At 40.3% G+C, this 13,695-nt stretch overlaps 1 protein-coding gene across 1 annotated transcript in view; it reads right to left on the bottom strand.

The window, feature by feature from the left end:
• Positions 1-854: 854 nt before the first annotated feature.
• The window catches only part of COL4A3 (collagen type IV alpha 3 chain), a 144,171-nt gene continuing 131,330 nt past the window's right edge, over positions 855-13,695 (bottom strand). The window contains exons 43-52 of the mRNA XM_016186807.2: positions 13,262-13,392; positions 12,083-12,155; positions 9,186-9,257; positions 8,973-9,098; positions 7,740-7,838; positions 6,527-6,739; positions 5,755-5,932; positions 5,520-5,634; positions 2,446-2,618; positions 855-1,574 (exon numbers count right to left, since the gene is read on the bottom strand). Coding sequence (XP_016042293.1) covers positions 1,490-1,574; positions 2,446-2,618; positions 5,520-5,634; positions 5,755-5,932; positions 6,527-6,739; positions 7,740-7,838; positions 8,973-9,098; positions 9,186-9,257; positions 12,083-12,155; positions 13,262-13,392 — 1,265 coding nt within the window. The 3' untranslated portion in view covers positions 855-1,489. The remainder of the gene's footprint in view (positions 1,575-2,445; positions 2,619-5,519; positions 5,635-5,754; positions 5,933-6,526; positions 6,740-7,739; positions 7,839-8,972; positions 9,099-9,185; positions 9,258-12,082; positions 12,156-13,261; positions 13,393-13,695) is intronic.

Here is a 13,695-nt window from a genome sequence, read left to right as displayed (position 1 = left end):
TTTACATGTTAAGCTTTTTATGCAACAGACTCTTCAGTATGATTTGTAAGAACACGTAACATTAAAAAAGAAGAATTAGAGGGGACCAGGCAGTTGTGTACCTGGTTGAATGCACACAGTACTGTATATGAACACCTGGGTTCAAGCCCTCACTCCCCACTTGTAAAAGGACATTTTGTGTGCAATGAAGCAAGTCTGCGGGGTGTTTACCTTTCTTTCCCCCACTTCATCTCCCTTTTCCCTCTCAAGTTCTCTCTGTCCCATCAATTAAAATAGAAAAAAAAAAAGGAAAGGAAGGAGGGAGGGAGGAAGGGAGGGAGGAAAGAAGGAAGGAAGGAAGGAAGGAAGGAAGGAAGGAAGGAAGGAAGGAAGGAAGGAAGGAAATGGCCATCTGGAGCAGTGCTTTGTAGTATTGGCACTAAGTCCCAGCCATACCTTTGGGGGGGGGGGATCGGTTAGCAAAGGAGCAAGAAAGCAAACCTGTAGATGCCCAAGTTGAACAGAAAATTTGAACAAAGGAAGAAACACACTGAGGCTGATTAAGCAACAGTTGCCTCATGTTCTTTCATTGGTTACTGAACTACTCAGTTAATAAAGGGCTGGAGTCAACATTTCCAGAGAGGGGGATAAAGCACACCTCTAAGAAATGGTATCCTTGTTATTTAAGCGGGTGTGCTGGAAAAAATTAAGCTAGACACTTTTCAAAGGACATGTATAAACGTGTCATTAAAATAAATTCACTAAGGCCAAAACTTGTATCTACTTTGAACACAAGCAGACTCTATTGCCTTGGTAAAACGTATTAAGAGAACAAACAACAATATATTTAAAAATAAACACACACACACACACAACAAGGATAACTATTATGATTCATTTCGTGGAACTTCCCTTCCCCACACCCCGCCTTTAGCTTTCGTCTATGGTTGTGTTTTAAAAAACCCTAGAAATTTCATGAACCTCAGTTCGTTTTTGGTTCCCTCTTGCCTTAGTTTCCTTAGCAGGTGGAATTCCAGTTCTATCTATGAGGCTTCAGTACTCCAGTTATCCTATTTCCTTCCCTCACTAAGATCTAAAGTTTCAGGAAGGGGGTGGGGAATCTAAAACAGAGTTGGCCTCCCTGAGTGATAAAAACTGAAGAAGAAAGGGTGGGAAATACTGGGAGTCCAGTAGACCAATTAGCTCTTAACTTCTAGCACCAATCTTTATATAATCACCATTTAGAGAGTGCACTGGATACACAGTGAATACCATGTCCATTGTGTTCTATGACCTTATCACTGGAGACTTTGAAACAGCACAGATTTAAAGACCAGGGTCACAGAACTAACTGAAAAGAAATGCTTTGTCACAGGGTAAAACAAATAGAAGCTTTGCACTAAGGCATCACAGTAATAGTCTTTGCTTAGAGAAAAGTACTTAAGTAAATGCATATTCTGTTTAATCTTTTGGTTACGTAGAAGGAGAAAAAATACTGGTTTGAATTTCTTCAATTTCTTTTCTTCATGCACACTTGACAACGACTTATTATCTTTTCCAACTCCCCGGCTTTCATAGTGGATGGAATAGGTTTTCTGAAAAAAACAAACAAAAAAAACAAATTGTCACTGTACATATGTGTAGATTAAAAGGGTTCTGGGTGGGACTTGTGATTCACTGATATGTTTTGTAGCTCATCTGAGTTTATTAGAGGAAATTTTTCTGAAAAGGTACATTTACCATTTAAATCTCATTTCAGCAACATTCAGGAAACAGTGATACAAACTTACAGATCATCTTTTCCCCCCTTTATCTAAATAAGAATTTCACATCTGCAATAATAGTCTGCAATTTTTACAAGTTTTTCAACAGAGTGAATTATTGAAAATTAATAATTTTTGTGGCTTTGTTCTATGGTTTCTATTGACTGATAACAACAATCTTTTTTTTTTTTTTTTTTTGGCCTCAATGGCTTGGTGCCAGCACTATGAATCCACTGCTCCTGATGGAAATTTTTTTTTTCTATTTTATTGGATAGGACAGAGAGAAATTGAGAGAAAGGAAGAGGAGGGAGGGAGGGAGGGAGGGGGAAGAGAAGGGGTAGGAGGGAGAGAGAGAGAGAGAGAGACCTATAGACCAGCTTTGCCACTTGTGAAGCGTATTCCCCACAGGTGGGGAGCCAGAGGCTCAACTGGGATCCTTGTGCTTAGTACTATGTGCACTTAACTAAGTGTACTTAACTGGGTGTGCCCCCCCCACACACACACTTTATTCAAAAGCTTTAGTAGACCACAGTACAAAACTGTGACTGCTTTTGATTCTGGAATATTTATTAACTAGAATATCAAACTAAGCAGAATTTTAATGGCCTGGAATATTTTTTAGTGTGAGTACAGGTTAAAAACGTCTAACATAGATAAACTTTGGTTGGGTATCATCACATTTAACTTGATTTTGAATAGTTACCTGAACATTCTGTTTGGGTCTAGTGAAGCCAACCAGAAGCTGTAGGAATTTGAATAGTAGTTGCAGGTTCCTCTTCCGTGACATTCTATAAATGGACTTGCTCGGAATTCTTCCAGGCAGGAGCCTGGGGATGCCAGTGCTTGTCCAGCACCCTCAGAGCCTGCACTTGTGAACTGTGACAATCAAAGACATGAATAAAGATTCTGTCCAGAAAAATGAATGGAGCAGGAAGTGACTGTGCCAAGTGAAATAAGCAAGGAGGTGACAGACTACCACTGATGGTTTTATTTATATGGAGAGTATAGGTAACTAAAGAAAATGCATCTGTAAAAAAAACTTTTTTTTTTCTTTACCAGAGCACTGTTCAGCTGTAGCTTATGGTGGTGTGGGGATTGAATTTGGGATTTTGAAGCCTCAGGCATGAGAGTCTGTTTGCATAAACATTATACTATCTACCCTCCACTTCCCTGTATAAAAAAATTAGTAACCAAACTGGTTTTCAGACTTAGTGACAAGTATGGTGGTGATGAGAAGGGAAGAAGTGGGTACAGAGTTATACACACATGTATCCAGGTCTGAAACTGTTTCTGAAATTTTATCATTTTGTAAACAAATGTTAAATCAATAATAATATACATTTTTTAAAATTCTGTCCATGATGTTCAAACTATAACACTCTTCTTTTATTCTTCTTGTGTTGTTGTATGTGACAAAAGGCAATCAAAAAAACCTATAAAGAATCATGAAGTCCAAGGTTCAGTCTTTGACACTGCATTTGCCAGAACTTAACTGTACTCTGGTCATGCTCTCATTTAAAAAAAAAACTGATTTATTGTATGTTCATGTTAATGAGAGGCTGAAAGAGACCAGAACACTGCTCAGCCCTGGCTTATGATGGTGCTTGAGGCTGATCCTAATACCTCTCCTTCTGGTTCTAATCTTATATCTCTTACTCCTTCTCTCTCTAATCAACACACAAAATCTTTTAAAATATATACAAACAATGAGCCAATCTTAAAAAAAATTTTTTTTTTAAATCATCACTGGGGTTCCACTGTTTTGGGGCCTAACTTTATAAATAGAAAGAGACACATACACATACACACACACACATAAAAAGAGAAGAAAAGTTACCACAGCACCAAAACTTACCCATCGTGTTGGGGGAAAGGTTACTTGCACAAGAATTAAGCTTTTTATACTCCTCTGTCCAGATTTGCTGACCTATCAGGTGCCTCCCTTTGTTGTGGGACATCCATCAGAAAGAAAGCGAGTCTGCATGGTATTCCATTTGGATGGTCCTTTGCTTGCTTTGTCATGTGACCACCCAAGTTCAAGTCCCATCTCAACTTCTCTGAAGGAAGCTTAAGTACTGTGGTGTCTTTCTGTCACTCTCTCTCTCTCTGACTCTTTTTTTTTTTTTTATCTGAAAACCTTGACCTGGAGTGGCAAAGTCTCAGTGACAATGGCAGGAAAGAAAGTCAAAGCTGTCCCTCCTACCTAGAAAGCTCTTACCCCCAACTCTGATGGACTCTTTCTTGTTCAGAGTTCAATATAACTCTGAAAAACTCTCCATGACCCCATTACTATTACAGTCTTTCTTGCTTCATCTCCTTCCTAAGGCAGACCTCTATTTCACCTGCTTATTATCTCCCTGAATATTATTTCTCTGCTGGTATTCTTAGGGTCTGGAATAGTCAAGGTACATCGTAGGTGTTCAATAAATACTTTCTGAACTTATGTTTGGATCACTGGACATCTGTGAGTCAAGAAGGGAGGACTATATGTAATCAATTATGCTTTGCAAAATATGAACAACCACTAACCACATATGTGTAGCTATCAGAATCACAGATTCTGAATTGCAAAATGTGCCACCCAGAGAGTTCTTCACTTAACACTGGTATCTGTGGGCTTTGTACTTAAAAGGCTGCTTCTCTTAGTTTCCATCTTCACATGAATTTCAAAAGGGGACAGCCTAAGGGAGATTGGGGCAGGGGCAAACAAATCTTGGTTCAAATTTAAGCTTTATCACTCACTTAGTTGGTGAGATCTTGGGAAAGCTGTTTTGTTTCATTCATTTTTTATTTTATTTTATTTATTTATTCCCTTTTGTTGCCCTTGTTGTTTTATTGTTGTAGTTATTATTGTTGTTGTTGTCATTGTTGGATAGGACAGAGAGAAATGGAGAGAGGAGGAGAGAAAGATAGACACCTGCAGACCTGCTTCACCGCCTGTGAAGCGACTCCCCTGCAGGTGGGGAGCCAGGGTTCGAACTGGGATCCTTATGCCGGTCCTTGTGCTTTGCGCCACCTGCGCTTAACCCGCTGCGCTACAGCCCGACTCCCGTTTTGTTTCATTCTGATTTGTAAAACCTTAGATGTTCCTACCTTGCAGGATTCTCATAAAGATTATAATGGATGCAAATAAAACAGCTGCAACAGGAAAAGAAATAGATATTCTGTGGCCAATAAGTGGTAGTTCCTAATCACTTAGAAATAGTACTTACGGGAGTCGAGCTGTAGCACAGCGGGTTAGGTGCAGGTGGCGCTAAGCTCAAGGACCTGCGTCAGGATCCCGGTTTGAGCCCCCGGCTCCCCACCTGCAGGCAGGTCCCTTCACAGGCGGTGAAGCAGGTCTGCAGGTGTCTGTCTTTCTCTCCCCCCTCTGTCTTCCCCTCCTCTCTCCATTTCTCTTTGTCCTATCCAACAACAACGACATCAATAATAACTACAACAATAAAACAACAAAGGCAACAAAAGAGAATAAATAAAATTTAAAAAAAAATTTTTTTAAATGTTTCAGAAAAAAAAAAGAAATAGTACTTACACAATTATTGATTGGAGTGGGGTATGGAGAAAAATCTTCCTAAAAACCAATTATTTACCAAAAATCCCCAACCCACATAAAATCCTTAAAAGTATATTTGCCAATTTTCACACATATGTGCGTGGTATATTTCACATACGGATGCTAGAGACTGTTCTTCCTGGGGTCTACATGACATCCAGCCCACATGTTCCATTCTGTAGATACCTTTACTATTGATTTGCTGTTATATTCCCCTATCTTACCATGATGAAAGAAAATCCTTTCCAGAGAGAAATCCAGCCCTGGGGACATGAAGGAATGTCAGCGGTTTGGCTGTGAACAGCTATAGCTATCGTAGGGCCTTCACACACTGTGCATCTGAGAAAGGGAACAAACAATATGATGGCCCAGTCACTTCCTCAAAGAGGATTTGTCACCTTCCATTTCAAAACAGACAGTGATTGGGCCCATCGCAAGACTGAGGGATTGCGTCTTTACCTGCTAATATAGGGCTCCAGGGCCCTTCCAGTAATTGGAGCCATGTCCATTGGCATCAGAGCTGGTGTTGACAGCCAGTATGAATAATCATTTCGAGATGCAAAGTGACACACGGCATTGATGTTGCAGAATAAGAACGGCATTGTGGTGAATCGCTGCAGGCAACTGCCCAGAGTTCCTAACAAAACATCAGACTGGGTATCACTCTCAGGAGATTACAATTATTTTGAGTAGCAGTACTAGACTCAGGCTAATTAAAATATAGCCTGTGGCAAAAAAAAATTGAGGAAGATAATGGAACAGTTACTTGTAAAAGGTGTTGCTACAAAGCTTTAGAGATGACAGAAATGAAAAGTCTCATAAGCAGTCTCTTTCCCTACCCTGATATGTTTGGTGGCCTCTTTTAATAAGTCTACGACTTAAGATGTGGGAAAGGTTGATTGAAAAGATGTCTCTGAAATTCAGAATATTCTCCTAGACTGTCATGTGTACGTAATAACTCAGAACCAGGCAAAGCGATAGAAAAGATACTATTTTAAGATTAAAAAGCACACAGGAGAGTTAAGTGAAAATTGTGCTGAACAGGACAAGCTACTTTGACAACCCCAAAATGGCCCCTCTCACCACACAAAAAAACTAGACTCCCAGTCAATGCTTTGCTGCAAGATACTCATAATTGTGTATAGAAACGTCAGAGGAAAGTATCGAATACTATAAAAACTCAAGAGTGTACATGACACAATGTGGCTACAAACTGGGCTGTGGACATTACCCAGGTCTTGTCCATGGGCTTGCTCATTTCCTTGCACAAAAAGAAGAGAAAATCCACTGTAGAGGGGCTGTGTCCCTTCTGGGCAGGAGGGAATTGCTGTGGTCTGACTGTGACGGGTGAAGAGGAAGCCTCTCATCTTTGTCCTGACCGCAGGGGGACCTGGGTCTCCAGGGTTCCCTTTCTGACCAGGCAGTCCAATGGCTCCAGGTGGGCCTTTAAAAACATGTTACACGTGTTACAGCACAAAACAACCCCTCAAAGTGGTTTGTTCTAAAACACCAACTGAAATGTATATATTTATGATGCTCTTTTTTTTTTTAAGTTTATTTTCCCTTTTGTTGCCCTTGTTGGTTTTTGTTGTTGTAGTCATTGTTGTTATTGTTATTGATGTCGTCGTTGTTGGGTAGGACAGAGAGAAATGGAGAGAGGAGGGGAAGACAGAGAGGGGGAGAGAAAGATAGACACCTGCAGACCTGCTTCACTGCCTGTGAAGCGACTCCCCTGTAGGCGGGGAGATGCTCTTTTATGTCTCTTTATCCATCACCTATCTATCCATCCATCCATCCATCCACCTACTTACATATTGATCCATCTATCTGTCTACCTAACTACCTATCTATCTGTTAAATCCTCAGTACAGAAAGGAGTCAAAGCAAATAATGGTTTAAAGAATGGCCAAACAATACTAAGAGTTGGTTTATTTATCACACATGCCTCACAGCTATTTGTGTGAATCTTACAACACAATTGGTATATTCCATTAGCTCTGTTTGTCCTCAAGCTGAAAATCTGAAGTGTATTTGCTCAGTTAAAATGGCAGAACAATAGTGCTTTTCAATAATTCTAGATTGTTCATCTTTTGTTTCCCTAAATAAACATCTTACCCCTGGCTTTTAGTCTGATTCAAACATCAGAAACTGAAAGAACTAAATTACTCTTGTGGTCAATAATCCAAACAAGACTTCTCCATGTATTAAAACACAACGCTCTGGTTAAGCGTACACATTACAGTGTGTAAGGACTCAGGTTCAAGCCCCTGGTTCCCATCTGCAGGGAGAAAGCTTCAAGAGCATGAAGCAGGGCTGCAGGTTTTTCTCTGTTTCTTTCTCTATCTCTCCCTCTCCTCTGTTTCTGTCTCTAAAAAATAATAAATAAAACAACAACAACAAAACACAATGCTTTCCTGGTAGGCGACAACTGACTTTTTGTTTACCTGGCTCTCCCTTACACCCTTTGCTGCCTTTTCTTCCAACAGGCCCCGGTGCTCCTGCTTTTCCATCTCTGCCTGGTTCACCTCTTGGCCCACAGGGTCCTGGAGGAAAAAGAAAGCAACATGGTATCGAATGGTCCATATAGGATAAGGATAACATGACTGACAGTTGATCTACCAACCAATAGATCCACAACCTTAGGAAAATTGGGCCAGATGTTCATCTGACTTGTCAATTCTGTTTCCCAGAAGGAATAAGGACCCTCAAAAATAAACTAGGATTTTATGGAATACAGAAGTTTAAAACCACTGGATTAATTCATTTCACATGTATTCTGTTCCACCACTTGCTATTACTTGATCAAAGTAATAAGTTGCAGCTCTCTCATCCCAAAGGTGATTTAGGCAAAATTTGGAGTTTATTACAATAAAATAAATAAATACAAAATAAATGCAAAATAAAATAAACATATGTACAGGGATTAGTTCAATTTCTAGACACTATTATTTTGAAAAGACTTCATAGTATGTTCAATTTCTAGACACTAATATTCTGAAAATACTTCATAGTATTAAGTATATGTTTTCATTTATACTTCTCTTTCAAGTGCTGTGCAATATGCTAGGAAAGACTAAACACATAGAACTCTGATTTACTCAGGTAATTATTTAGAAACAAAGCTGGGAGTCGGGCAGTAGCGCAGCAGGTTAAGCGCAGGTGGTGCAAAGCAAGGATGGCGTAAGGATCCCGGTTTGAGCCCCTGGCTCCCCACCTGCAGGGAAGTCACTTCACAAGTGGTGAAGCAGGTCTGCAGGTGTCTATCTTTCTCTCCCTCTCTGTCTTCCCCGTCTCTCTCCATTTCTCTCTGTCCTATCCAACAACAACAACATCAATAATAACTATAACAATAAAACAACAAGGGCAACAAAAGGGAATAAATAAATAAATATTAAAAAGAAAAAGAAACAAAGCTGTAAGGCCGATAGTTGTTCGAGAAGGTAGACATACATTTACCTTACAGGAAAAAAATATATATTTAAGTACCCTAAAAGTGTATATATTATGCACAACATTTTATTTGTCAGTCAGGAGTAAATAGGTTCAGTCCTAAATGCGACTATGACAAGACATTGTAACATTTAATGTGCTCTGTGCTGTTGTATTGCTTACTACCAAAACTCATTACAGGTTCAACCATTTCCCCGTGATCCAAGTCAGGGGTGCCAGCCTCACACCTAGGTTTCCTGGTGGGCCTGGTGGCCCAGCTTCCCCTTGCATCCCTGGTGGGCCAATGGGGCCAGGTGGTCCTGGGCTTCCTGGAAGGGAGATGATCTTCACAGTGCCAACAGCTCCAGGAGGGCCTGTTGGCATGAACACAAGAGGATCACGGTTTCACTGGTGAGTTGCCCTTTCTTTATGCAGAGCGGTACTACAGAAATAAGAGATACCAGGTGGTCCTTTGGGTCCAATTTGTCCTGGAGGTCCTATGGTTCCCAGAAATCCTTGATTACCCTTCTCTCCTAGAACAAACAAACAAACAGTAGTGTGACTCTACTTAGAACAATAAGTTTCTTGGTTTTTCAGGAAGTCCAAAAAATATCGGAAGTTATACATGGATTTTATGGACTCTGTTGGACTATAGCTGCCACTTAATTCCATCAACATGGGTTCTGGCATTTCATCAGGACTTAATTAGTCATGTTTAATATCTATAGAGAAACACATCCCAGAAGCACACATTGGAAAGCCTGCCGTTTAGCACTGCAAAAGAAATGTTTCTAAGAAGGTTACGCTCAGGGACCAATTCAATGTACTATTTGAGATAAAATACAAAGGTGCTATTTTTGTACCTCCTGATGAAATATATTGCTTGATTAGTGTAGTCATTCATTGTCTCCACTTATGTTTTTTAAATTTATTTATTTATTTATTTATTATTGGCTGGAGGCAGAAGGAAATTAGAGGGAAGAGGAAATAGAGAAAGAGAGAGTCACCTGCAGCCCTGCTTTACCATTTGTGAAGCTTTCCCACTGCAGGTGGGGAACAGGAACTTTAACCTGGGTTCTGGTGCCCTGTAATGTGAGTGCTTAACCAAGCGTGCCACAGCCTGTCTCCCCCCCATTTTCTCCACTGATTAACCTAGTATTATAAGTAGCTCAAAGTTGACTCATGTTAAGAACTCTCATGTCTATGTATAAAACATCAACATTGATATTCAATAACAGCTAACAAAGTGGTAAGATTCCTTGCCCATAGTTTTTAATGTGAATGAAAAACTACAAAAACTACTGATTCAGAGAAATACTCTCTCATCACAATTGTTGAAATCATGTAGACCTCACATCTGATTATTTACAAATACTTCCATGTTAAATATGATATTATTGGAATACCAAAAAAAATTGGCAACTACACTATAAATCATCTACCTGTTGCCCAAACTTGAAGATGTTACATTTTTTCAGACACACCAGGAGAATCCTAATAGTATTCTTTTGGGGGATTAAAATTTTCCAAAGAAATACAAACTCAGTAGGAGTGCCAGCATTTAGTCTTAATTCTGAAATCCCAGAGGAGGAATTGAATGTGTTTCATGGAACATAGTTCAGGGGTCTGTTATTCTACCCTTCTAAATATTTCACTAAAACATTTCTATGTTTCTTCCCTTATAGGGAAAGATATATATATCCCCTCCCCTCCCTCAATATTGGCAATTCCTACTCTGAGACATGGAGGGGGAGAAAGAAAAAATGGTTCACATTTTTTCCAGATTTCCAGCTGGCATTCACCCATACAAGGCTTAGTCTGTTTCTCTAGAATCACGTCCATTGTTTATTCTCTGTTCTTGGAGGACTAATGGCTAATACCATTAAAAAATATCTCCTTGGGAGTCAGGCGGTAGCACAGTGGGTTAAGAGCAAGTGGTGCAAAGCAAGGACCAGCGTAAGGATCCTGGTTTGAGGCACCGGCTCCCCACCTGCAGGCGAGTCACTTCACAGGTGGTGAAGCAGGTCTGCAGGTGTCTGTTTTTCTCTCCCCCTCTCTGTCTTCCTCTCTTCTCTCGATTTCTCTCTGTCCTATCCAGCAACAATGACATTGATAACAACGATAACTACAAAAATAAAACAACAAGGGCAACAAAATGGAATAAATAAATGTATATTTTAAAAAAGTATCTCCTTAACTGCAACTTGTCCTCTTTTGTACCTGGAAAAGTCTTTCCTTCATGAAAATGTGACTTGGCTCACTTTGGCTACACATATAACTTGACCTCTCTATTGTTTATCGCATAGACTTCCTGTGATATAAAAATAATGCAGGAAGGTCTAACCAACTAAGAAATCAAATCAATTTGAATATTTGATAATTTTTTCTAGTAATTGGGTTGACATCTTGAATAACATATTTAAAAACTATTCTCAAGTCACCAGAAGTTTAAATTTATGTGTGTTTGAAAACACACATAAATATAGAACCAAAATATAGGCTTTCTGATTAAATCCAAAATAACTGTGTTCCAAATTGACTTGTAATGGTGAACTTTATGTTGTATATACAGTACTGAGTTTTACTGACACACATCTGGAATATTTATTTTTTTGATTGTTGTTGTGGTTATTATTGTTGTTGTTATTGATGTCTTCCTTGTTAGATAGGACAGAGAGAAATGGAGAGAGGAGAGGAAGACAGAGAGGGGGAGAGAAAGACAAACACCTGCAGACCTGCTTCACTGCTGTGAAGCAACCCCCCTGCAGGTGGGGAGTTGGGGGCTTGAACCAGGATCCTTGTGCCAGTCCTTACACTTAGCGCCATGTAAGCTTAACCCACTGCGCTACTGATCGACTCCTCACATCTGGAATTTGTATAATGTTATTAAGCTACCATATACCTAAACCAATGATACTTTAATAGAAACAATACAGGCAAATGCTTAAATTCACCTATAAAAATGTACTTATCCTACCCCACAAATAGTTTAGTGACTACCCTTTTTAGATTCTCCTGTTTTACTTTTTCAACTATAAGCACATGCACAAGGTAAAAGAAACAATTCAAAAATAAACTGTTGATTTTGCTGGAGTTCCCTATCCTCCAAGCCAGCACAAGGAAAAGTCCATGACTCTAAACTAACTGTTTTCAGTTGTTCTACAATTTCCATCCTTTGGCTGTGGCTCTCATTTTGAAGCTTGTGGAGTTGGATGCTGGTGAAGTCTTCCACCTTCACTCAGACTGAGCTTTCACCTGTACTAACATCCACTGCCTACGACCATAGGAGTTCAGGAAACATTAGTGTGCCCTAAAGTATGAACCACGGTCACTGTACTTGCATCCAGAGAGCAGATACCTTGTATGCCTGGAAATCCAGGGAATCCAGTATCACCTCTGAGCCCTGGCAGACCTTGGGGACCTGGTACTCCCTAGGTTTCAGACAAAAGAGAGCAAAACAATAGACACAAATTAAAATGCAAATTTATTTTTAAATTTTATTATTAAAATGCTCACTACAGTTATTTTTAAAAACCTTTTAAAAATATTTATTTATTCTCTTTTGGTGCCCTTGTTGTTTTATTATTGTAGTTATTATTGATGTCGTTGTTGTTGGACAGGACAGAGAGAAATGGAGAGAGGAGGGGAAGACAGAGAGGGAGAGAGAAAGACAGGCACCTGTAGACCTGTTTCACTGCCTGTGAAGCAACTCCCCTACAGGTGGGGAGCTGGGGGATCGAACCAGGATCCTTGTGCTGGTCTTTGTGCTTCGCACCATGTGCGCTTAACCCACTGCGGTATTGCCTGACTCCCCCCCCCCCTTTTTTTTTTACAGATTTAGTGAAAGAGATTAGTTCCAGAGCTTCCCTCAGTTCAGTGGGGCCTGGGATCAAACCCGAGTAGTACACATGGCAAAGCACCAGACTAGCCAAGGGCTAGTTTGCCTTCCCCATTTTTCCCCCTAAAGCAAATATGTTACATATTGAACCAGAAAGAGCGGAAGTTGACATGAACTTCAACCTAGGGAAAACTCTAAGCTGAACTTGGACTGGAGTTAAAAGACTCTGCGGTGGGATGGTGAAAGGGTTCAGATCCTGGAGCATGATGGCAGAGGAGGACCTAGTGAGGGTTGAGTTGTTATGTGGAAAACTGGGAAATTATGCATGTATGAACTATTGTGTTTTGCTGTCAACTGTAAAACATTAATCCCCCAATAAAGAAAGTTAAAAAATATATTAAAAGAATTATATTTCACTCCTAGTCAGGGGTAGTAGAACTAAAATAATCTATTTTTGAAATATTCTGTTTTTGAAGCTTTCCACCTCTGGCACTGTTCAGGGTGCAGAGAAGAAAGGAGCTTCAGAGACCAAATCTATCCACTTCTTAGATTCCCTGAATCTTCTGGTCTGTGTTTTCCCTTGGGGGCACTGCTAAGAAGTGCCGCACACAAAAAGGAACTCATTAATTATCTCTGGGTGTGTCTGATCCCCACAGTCAGTTCAGGGGAACGGTAGTCAAAATATTTTTCCACACTTACCGGATAACCTGGGGACCCAGCATCCCCTATAGTTCCAGGTGGACCTCTCGGGCCAGGGTCACCCACAAAGCCTTTGTCTCCTTTTATGCCTTTTACATGACTTCCAGGCGGTCCAGGGGGGCCAGGCTCACCTGAGTTCACAAAGAGCCTGCCAGTCAGTATCACAAGTTAGAGAGCTCAGTCAGGAATTCTTTCAGATGAAGTATAAATCCTGCCTCTCTCATGCCCCTCACTTGTGGAATAAGGCTGGAAGGAAGTGCTTCTAGGAAAGCTCCTAGTGAAAGGGAAGTGCTGTGTCTGTTTTGCCCCAGTGTCATCTCCATCTTTACTGTGGGAGAGCTGGTGGGAATGAGCAGGATGGAAGAGACCAGGAGGGGGAAAAGCAACATCAGACTGGGAAGGAGGAATGTTGCAATCATTCTTGGATTACCCTC

The sequence above is a fragment of the Erinaceus europaeus genome, chromosome 7 (assembly GCF_950295315.1).
Source record: "Erinaceus europaeus chromosome 7, mEriEur2.1, whole genome shotgun sequence".
Lineage (NCBI taxonomy): Eukaryota > Metazoa > Chordata > Mammalia > Eulipotyphla > Erinaceidae > Erinaceus > Erinaceus europaeus.
This window is presented reverse-complemented; position numbering and strand designations above follow the sequence as displayed.